Genomic DNA, 10,049 nt, shown 5'->3' with positions numbered 1-10,049 from the left:
AGCATGCCAGTGCCAATTGTTTTTGTGCCCATGCACAAGGAGATGGAAAGGAATCTGGTGGAAATCGAAAGCAGAATGGTACCACTGGAGCCACTGCCAAAGGGGCCCAGCTCAATTAAGTTAGATGTATTGGACAGATCGTTGTTGGCATATTATGAGGTGGATGATGCTGAATTCTTGCTGAATAGGTTCAGATTTTGTTTTAGAATTCCTGTTGTTGGCGAGAGAAAAGGTAATTTTGCACAAAATTTGAAGTTGATTAAAGATACGGAGGCTATAGTTAGGGAGAAAGTAGGTAAGGAGGTCAAAGAGGGCTGAGTTGTTGGCCCCTTTCAGGACTCCCTATTGCCACACTTTCAAGTCTCCACACTAAAGGGGAATACAGGCTTATTCACCCTCTGTCATACCCAGAGGGTGACTCAGTTAATGACACCATCCCACAGGAGCTGTGCTCCGTATGCTGCACTCCTTTCGACACTGCTCTGCACATAGTCAGGTCCTGTGGGTTCAAGGTGGAGATGGCTAAATGTGATATTAAGTTGGCTTTCTGTCTCCTCCCTGTACATCCTGAAGATTTTGATTTGTTGGGTTTTCATTTCCAGGGGACATTTTATATAGATAGGGCTTTGCCTATGGGCTGTTCCATGTCCTACACTGGTTTTGAGTGTTTGAACTCATTTTTGGAGTGAAACCTCAGGTGCAGGGTGGGTTGTTGGAACACTGCTCATTATTTTAATGATTATCTTTTTTGTGGTGAGCATGGGTCAGGGATATGTAGATTTATTTTGGAAATATTCCAGGAAATGACAAAAGAGTTAGGGCTACCGTTAGCCAAAGAAAAAAATGGAAGGTCCGTCCACCATGTTGACCTTCTTGGGAATTGAATTAGATATGCAACTACAGGCTTGCAGACTACCTGATTCCAAACTGAAAGTCTTACAACAAAGGCTTAGAGAATTATCAAAAAAAGAGAGAATCTCCCTTAAGGAGTTGCAGGAGCTAGTAGGCCATTTGCACAGGCTGCTAATTCCTTGCAGCTTCCAGGTAGCTTAATGTCATTCAGCTGTTTCTTCTGTCTTTCTCAAAAAACAAAATAAATGTGAGAGCCTTAATTATCAGTAAGAACTAGAAAAGAACTTGTCAGCACTTGGATTTCTTGATTAAAGATCCCAGACCTCCGGCTAGGTGGAATTCTAGGAGCTATTGTCCGAGAAATATGAAAGCCCCATACCTAGTGATACAAACAGTTATACTAGGCTTGAATGACAACACACAGATTTGTTTGAATAAATATGTCTGAACATTATGTAACACTGTATAGCCCCGTGCATTGAATGTTGTGTGTGAGCATCAATGAAGTGGATATGTACTCATTAGTTTGGACAAGTATATCTTATTTAACAAAAATGCAGCCAAACACATGACTTGTAATCTGGGTGAAGTAGGACCTCAGTAAGGTAAAGGTAAAGGTTCCGCTTGACATTTAGTCCAGTCATGTCTGACTCTACGGGGTGGTGCTCGTCCCCATTTCCAAGCCGTAGAGCCAGCATTTGTCCATAGACAGTTTCCATGGTCACGTGGCCAGTGCGACTAGACAAGGAATGCCTGTGTATATATCAGAAATGACTGTACGTAGAAAATTATTCTATTCATACATTTAAAAAGATATGCATGGAAGAAGACCAGGAATTGTGTGCTACTCTGGCCTTTACTTCCAACCATCTTGTGTTAACAGATATTGGTGGAACAAGCTGAATGCATTTACAGTACTATGAGTGATGTATCTATGAGCCAAAGAAGCAAGTAAGGACTGGATTTTCATATTTAAGATTTTCACACAGTATGTGGAATACAGGTTCATCCTCTGGTAATCCCCATTCAATTCCTTGAGAAAAAATAGCCTTTTTCATTCATTTCCCTTGCATACAACTCTATGCAGAATAGGACGCTGCTGCACTGCCATCACTCGATTGCCTCCCAAAGTGTGACTGTCGGGGCTCACCTCCAACTCACATTGCTGCCTTGTCCCTGCTGGTGACAGAGGCAGCAGGAGCAGGAGGTGGAGGTAAAGGAGCACTTGCACATGCTCAGGCACTTCTTGCTGCTGTCCATTGACTGCTGCCACTGCATTGCTTCCTCCAGTGCTCCCTTCGGGCAGGGGACAAGGCAGCGATGAGGTGAGCTGGAGGTGAGCCCCGGGAGACACAATGGAGGAGGTGATTGGGCAGCTGAGGCAGCAGCAGCAGGAGATGGAGGTGGAGGAGGAGTTGTCCATTAACTGCTCCTCCACTTCTGGCAAGGGTCAAAATTAGGGGGATCGTCTTATACATTGGGATCGTCATATACGTTGAAAAATAGGGTAGCTCGGTTTTATCAATGGCTCAGCAATCTAGGTAGGGAAGTAAGGAAGAAGCCCAATTAGTCACCCTGCTAAGAATGTGTTCTTTCTAGAATGCAATGATCTGGGTGAGAGATTCTGTGTGGTTAATAGCACTGCACACAGTACAGTAGACAAATGTAGCATTCTGGCATAACTGTAATCAAACCTTTTCTACATTGATGTATTTTTAACTATGCTTTTAGAAGATTAGGGGATATATAACAAGAGAAGAGACAATATATACTAAAATTTCTGTTTATGCCTATCAGAATCTTATTGTCAATTGTGTGTGCAGTAGAATCAGTTAGTAGACAGTGAGTTAACACTCAGATAAACTCCTTTAGTAATACATAATCAAGAAATTATCCCCAAATATCTACAAAAATACTCTTATTTAACAAATGCTTAACTTTAAGATTACATGCCAGTTTTTCATTCCAAATGGCCGTATTCCAAATTTCTTTATACCATTCATTTAACGAAAATTGAATTGTACTTCCCACTTCCTTCCTATTATTAGTCTAGACACTGTTAATAAATTTGACAATAATTATTTTGTCGTCCAGTTTCATTGCTCCTTATCAAATATCAATAATTTTCTATTTTAGAACATGGCTGTATCTTTAATTTAATTGTTTCCTCCATTTCCTTAAAAATCAAAAGCCAACATTTTAATATATTTTCACATTCCCACCACATATTAAAATATGTACCGACTTTCTGATAACCTATCTAATACATCTTAGGAAAATTAACATCTCTTTGATTTAACTGGAGTTAAATATCACTGCCAAACTAGTTTTTTTTTTTATTTTTTTTTTAAGATGAAGTTTTGAAAGGGGACTCTGTAAGGGGAAAAATTTTGATTATATCTCAAATTGGCTTGGTGGAAGGGAAGCACATTTGTTTAATTGTATTGTCCAACTGGATTTATGTTGTGAATTTTTTCTTTATGTATTCTTTTTAATTATTATTTGTTTGTATTATTTGAGGGGAAAAAGAAAGCTGATTGATTTCATGGGTCTATTCTACTCAGAACTAGAAATAATGCTGGCCATTAAATTTCTACTTACACCAAGATGTGCTCTCTCTCTCTCTCTCTCTCTCTTTCTCATACAATCTTATTTATAGCTTGTGCTCATTGGTGTTCAGATAATGGATTCTTTGATGAATCCTTCAGGTTTAGCATTTTACGGAGAGCAACCTTGATCTCTTTGTTTCGCAAGCTATAGATCAGCGGATTCATCATGGGTGGCACCAAAGAGTACATAACGCCAAACACCAAACGCAAATCCGATGGAGAATTTGCCACAGATGTAATGTAGGCCAAGACCCCACTGCATATGTACATGGAGACTACCATGAGATGGGGAAGGCAAGTGGAAAAGAACTTCTGCCTTCCCTGCATAGTGGGAATTTTCAACACTGCAGTGAAGATTTTCACATAAGTGAGAATAATGAAAGTGAAGCAACCGAACACTGTACTCATGCTGAATACAAGAACACCTATTTCAACTAGGTATAAATCAGTGCAAGAGAGTTTGAGTAACTGGGGTATTTCACAGAAAAATTGGTCAACAATATTGGAGCAGAAGGAGATTGCAAAAGTGCTGCCAGTGTGTATTATTCCATAGAGAAGGCCACTGATCCATGCGCTGACCACCATCTGCATGCAGCTGATTCTGTTCATTATTGTCTCATATCGTAGTGGGTTGCAAATGGCAACATATCGATCATGTGCCATTATTGTGAGAAGGACAAAATCAGATGCTAAAAAGAAGAACAAAAAGAAAACCTGTGCAACACACCCAAAATAGGAAATTGACCTAGTGTTCAAGAAAGCATTAAGCATGGATTTTGGTATCGTTGCTGAAACTGAGCCAATATCTACCACAGCCAAGTTCATGAGGAAGAGATACATGGGAGTGTGCAAGTGATGGTCCAAGACGATGGCAAAGATGATGAGCATGTTTCCTGTCACAGTTGCTAGGTACAATGTCAGGAATACAAAGAAGTGCATGATCTGTAAGTCTCGGACCTCAGAAAATTCCAGAAGCAGAAAATAAGATGCAGAACTTGCGTTCGCTGTGATATCCAGCATATTAAATTCTATTCTTCCTGGAAAATAAATAAGATAGAGAAATGTTATAGGTCAGTATGATCTGCTGAGTAGTTAATGCAGATTTCCTCAATTTGACCGTAGGTGGATAGTTTGGTGGTTTAAGTGGCTATGGATCCAGAAGTTTGGAGTTTGATTCCTTGCTGTGCCTCCTATGAGAAAAACCTGGCTGTGTGGTCTTGGGAAAGTCACATAGTCCCAAGACAACCTCAGAAATGAGGAATTGTAAGCCACTTCTGTGTATCCTGTACCTGGAAATCCCTGAAAGAAGGGTTGTTGAAAGTCAGAATTAACTTGATGATGCACACGTGTACACACACACACACACAGACGGACAGACACACACGCACACGCACACACACAGACAGACAGACAGACACACACACACACAGAGCAATGGGAAAAGGAATTACTGAAGCATAACTATCCCCATACCATCTTCCTTTGCCTTACATAGTTATCAGCTCTTGGGGAACAAAGTGAGCAATATGATGTGGTCAATGAATATCTTCTCTTCACTTGGCTGTCCTGATTACATCGCTGTGAAGAACAGAATGGAAAACATATCTGAAATCGTTGTGAAACATTCACCTACATCCGTGGTTCCCAACCATGGGTCCCCAGATGTTCTTGGACTACAACTACGAGAAATCCTGGCCAGCTAAGCTAGTGGGGAAGGTTTCTGGGAGTTTTAATCCAAGAACATCTGGGCACCCAAAGTTGGAAGATACTGACCTAGAATTATTCAGCTGTTTTAGCATCATGGTGGCTAAAAGGGTTTCACATTGTTCTGTAATTTGACCTTAATCTGGTTCACTTCCCTTTTGCATGTTCCGATGCCTGCATTTATTCCATCAGTTTTCCATCTTACAAATAAATCTGCACAGAAATATTTGTCAGGTGATCTATGGAGGTGATAACCTCTATAAAAAAAATCCAGCCTTTTCCTCCTCTCTTTTGAATACTTGAGATCTACCTGGAATCATCAAGAAAACACACCCTCTATTATATAATTAACCAAGGCATATATGGCACTTATTGTGGTAATACATTAGATGTTTTCCACCTTCCTGTGACATTGACCATCATTCATATCCACCTGTGTAAAAAGGATCAGGTGCAGACATTGCCGCGATAATTTGATGGGGTGTCATTGGTGATTAACCAGGCACAACTCTGGCACCCTATCAGAGTGCTTTGCGGCTTCCTCAGTTTGAGATTCACATGTGTAAGCACTGAACAAGATACCAGCCTTTGTGTGGTGGGGAAGGTTGTTTTCATAGACCCACTGGAAGACATGCATAGCTGTTATCTCTGGACAATGCACCGGGAAAGGACAGCACATCATCATGTACTATCACACCCAGAACATTTCCATCTCCTTTTGAATCAGGAATTGAACTTTCGGGATGACCTAGGTGTCTAATACATGGCTTCAAAAGTCAGAACAAAGTATAAAATCACATCCTTTCTCTTCAGAATTTGAGGAAAGATACAGACTCCAGATCAGAATGCTTTAAGTATTGAGGGGGGAGGGATAGTTTAGGATAAATTATATGGATGCATATATATGTATATATGGCTGTATATATGTGCCTCATTAGAATATGTGTATCACACATTCTAGTACTTTAAAAAACCAATAAAATAAAAATTAGAACCAGCAATAAAATGCCAAATGTCAAATACCAAATAAGCTAAATACTTCTTCAACAGAATAAAAATAAAAAATATACATTTTTTTAAAAAGCAGGTAGGCAGACAAATCATTAAATAAAACTCATAAAGGAAACACTTCCTGAACAAGGTTTTAACTGCATCTGAAAGTTATGAAAAAAGAAGCCTCTCTAACCTCCCAGGGCAAATTACCTCACAATTTACACATGGAAGACCTGAGTATCACATTTACAATGTAACTTCCAAATGCAGATTTTTTTTAAGTTTTATTTTTTTAATGACAAAAACCTACACAGAAAATCCCTAAATGTGCAAGCACATCAAAGACTTACTGTTTTCTTTACAGATGCTGGAATTTGCAGATGCCCTTTCTTCTGCAGCTTCTTTAAAGCACGCTGTTCATCCATGCAGGAGCTTTTCCAGGGAACTCCTTCTATTATTTTGTTCTGCCTTGTTTTGCAATCTGCACAGTTTATATTGACTGTATGATGTCACCATAGGGCAGGCATTTCTTAAGAGTCTTAGTCTCAAGAGCTCTGAACAATTCCTCATTAGGGGAACACTACAGAACCTGCTGGATAGCTCAGTAGTTAGGTCTCTGGCTGCAAAACCAGACGTTGGGGGTTCAATTCCCCTCCGTGCCTTCTTATCAGTTGCTGGACTTGATTCATTGGGTCCCTCCCAACTCTACAGTTCTAAGATGATGATGATGATTAACTTATGTGTCTTGTTTTCTTCTCATTCTCATTCTTCGGTGGTTCCATGTCACTTCCCACTTATGGCCATCCTAGGGTTTTCTGTTGCATCTATTACAATCTACATATGATGCTTTTGAGAGGTTTTGACTGGGATGGAGCTTTATGGACTGTGGTGAAAGTCAGTCTGTAACTCAGATTTCCTGCCTTTTTTGCCAGTCAAAGTTCTATCAATTTTAGTTATGTAGTCTATCAGAAGTGGGCTGTTAAAGTGATGTGTTCTGTCAGCTAGGTAACAAGTCAGTTAATCAATATTGAAGCTAGTTAATCAGTTAAGCTCTGTGATGTAGCAAGTTAACATTTTTACATAATATAATGTTTGTTTGAATTGGTGAAGAACTATAAGTTCTTCACCAATTCAAACAAACATATGTAAAATAATACATAATGGGTTCTAAGTCATGTTCTGATCAAACACAACTTGGAGCCCATTATCGGGCCTATTTCGTGGCAATACGGCTGGCGAAATGGCAATGTTTCTCAGGCCGTATTGCTTCCTCAGAATGTTGTCCAGCAGAGCTCTTTCGGGTGGTCTGGGATCTTCTTCAATCGGGAAATCCGGTGGAGGTCCGGACTGCTCATCAGCTCGCTGTGATGAGTTTGCCATTCATTTTGAGGGGGAAATCGCTCAGATTCGTATTGGGTTGGACTCCACCATTACTGCAGAATCAGAGGATGTGTCCAGTGTGCTGTGATTAGGTCAAGTATTAATAGATGAGTTTCAATTGTTGAGACCTGAGAATGTGGACAGGGTGCCGTTCTACCACCACTCCGCTTGACCTTTGCCCATCTTGGCTAATTGAAAGATCTGCCAGGAGGGTTCACACCTGAGTCCAGGAGGCCATGAACACCTCTTTGAGAGATGGAGTGGTCCCTACCACCTTGAAAGAGGAGGTAATTTGGCCACTCCTTAAAAAGCCTAACCTGGACCCAAGGCTAGTGGTTAACTACCGACCAGTGGCGAACCTCCCTTATTTGGGCAAAGTGTTGGAGCGGGTTGTGGCCGGGCAACTCCAGGCGCTGCTGGTTGGACAGTGTCACTGAAGCTACCAATATGAATTGACGAAGCTCCGGGAGGCAGTGGAAGACAGGAGGGCCTGGCGTGCTCTGGTCCATGGGGTCACAAAGAGTCAGACACAACTCAATGACTAAACAACAACAGCAACAACAAAACAAGTTTGCCAAAAGAGGTACCCACCAATCCACCTTAGCCTTTAGCATTTCAGGGAGAATGTTCCTGGAGCCTTGCCTGATTTCATACTTCTAATCAGGGTTTTTGTTTCAGTCACTTTGACCGGCCTCCATGGAGGAGTGTCATTTAAATTTATAGTTGGAGAGAAATCTATTGAATACTCTTTAATGTCCCCGAGTAGAGAGGTGCTGTTCCCAGATGTCCGCTGAGATGTTACAGTTGAGCTGGTTCGAAGATGAGGTCACTATCCAGCCTTAGGCCTACAGAAAATTCCATTACGGTCAATTGATGGTTTGCTAGGTCTTCGTTGGTATTTGGGGGCTGTCCCAAATTCCTCAAAGTTGCAACCAGACATTCCAGTTGGTGTACTAAAGACATTTGCTCTCAAATTGGCAGTCTGATAAAGGAGGTGATAAGAGGAGTCTTCGCCTCCTCTTCTGGCCAAGCAACATCTGGAATGGTCTTTTTTGTTGCATGGCTATCATCCTTGCATTTTTTTTGTAGGGTTACCATAATCATTTTGCCCATCAATTGAGTGGTCTTCTAAAATTTGAACAACATCCTCCTCAGTGTGCTTCTCTTGGACATAGACTGGATTCTCCCTTTCTGTCTCCCTTGCATACTCACTTAACGGGGGTAGTGGGTGTGCTAAGTTTTGGAAGTACCTAACAGACTGTTATACCTCTTGCGGCTAGTTCCTCTCTTCTGCCATAAATCCTATTGGTTATTATACTATCCTTAAATTTTACAATTGCCCATGCGTGGATATCATTGTGGAACAAATATTCCACATTTAGAATTTGGGATGTGGAGTTTAATTCAGGGATTATGGGTTCTAAGATATTTACCAGATTCCATTTGCGCTCATTCTGTGTAAGTATCCCTTTTGGTTTTGAGTATCCACAGAAAGCTAAAGTGTGAGTCATTAGTCTCAGCCTCCATGTTGCATTGCTCTCAGGCTTTGTCGGCTAGGTTATAGATTGAGTGTTCTTTTCTGTATTGCTCTTTAGCACATCAATCCAGCGGTCATTTCCCACCTCATCTATATCACCCTCACTAATACCCTGTATGGTAGAGGTGATTGCTGGTTGATGTGTATTTCTCAAAGCTTCACCAGTACCTAACTTTTCAGAATTTCTTTTAAGTCCGGGAGATTTTTCCTCTTTATTTGAGCTCATCTCAAGATGTTTAAATAGGTTATGGTAGTTCATTTTTAGAGGGGCTGTCGAACTCAATGAAATGTTGAAGCAAAGGGGTGAGCAGGCGCAACACATACAATGGAGAAACATTGTACACCCTTTAACCTCTCAGTTAAACTAATGTTGCCATGCCATGCCAAAAGCAGACTGGAAAGCTATACTCCAGTATCCAATCCCGTTCTTTGAGTTAGACAAGCAGAGGAAGAAGAGCTATATTGGACCAAAACCTCTATGGATATATTAGGTACATGATTTCCAAAATGTGTCCTTTGCTTTTTGAAATAAAAAACTGAAAGAGGTTAGAGTTAGCAAAGAATGTCACTGAAAAGCTAGGTCAAAATCATGCTAACTGTTTGACAAAAAGACTGTGAAGAAAGACAGGGAAGAAATTAAGTCATTTGAAATGTTGTGTGGGTAGAGATACTAAAGACAGCCAGAAAAGTAAGTGCTCCATCATGTCAAGCCTGAACTTTCACTCGAGCCAAAATGAGGACATGAGTTTGTCATACCATGCACATATAATAGAAATGTGAACATTCTAAATGATTGGATTGTTAGCATAATATAGCATTCTGACGAATCAGAATGTGTCCGGAGTCATTATTTCGGTGTTTTAACCTATGAGCACAAATGGGACCTAGGCTGAACAATGGTTTGGGGATCATCCCAGGTAAAAATCATGTGGATCCATGAGGTATTGAATGCCAAAGCACTCAGCGTGAATGAA

General features: G+C 40.6%; 1 protein-coding gene across 1 annotated transcript; it reads right to left on the bottom strand.

The window, feature by feature from the left end:
* Positions 1–3,400: 3,400 nt before the first annotated feature.
* Positions 3,401–7,711, bottom strand: LOC110070337 (olfactory receptor 14A16-like). The gene has a single exon (XM_078378093.1). The coding sequence runs from the start codon at positions 4,479–4,481 to the stop codon at positions 3,519–3,521; it is 963 nt and encodes a 320-aa protein (XP_078234219.1). The 5' UTR covers positions 4,482–7,711; the 3' UTR covers positions 3,401–3,518.
* Between the last annotated feature and the right edge of the window lie 2,338 nt (positions 7,712–10,049).

Source organism: Pogona vitticeps, chromosome 6, assembly GCF_051106095.1.
Source record: "Pogona vitticeps strain Pit_001003342236 chromosome 6, PviZW2.1, whole genome shotgun sequence".
NCBI classification, from domain to species: Eukaryota; Metazoa; Chordata; class Lepidosauria; order Squamata; family Agamidae; genus Pogona; species Pogona vitticeps.
Note: the sequence above shows the minus strand (reverse complement) of the source record. Positions and strands in the feature narration are given on the sequence as shown.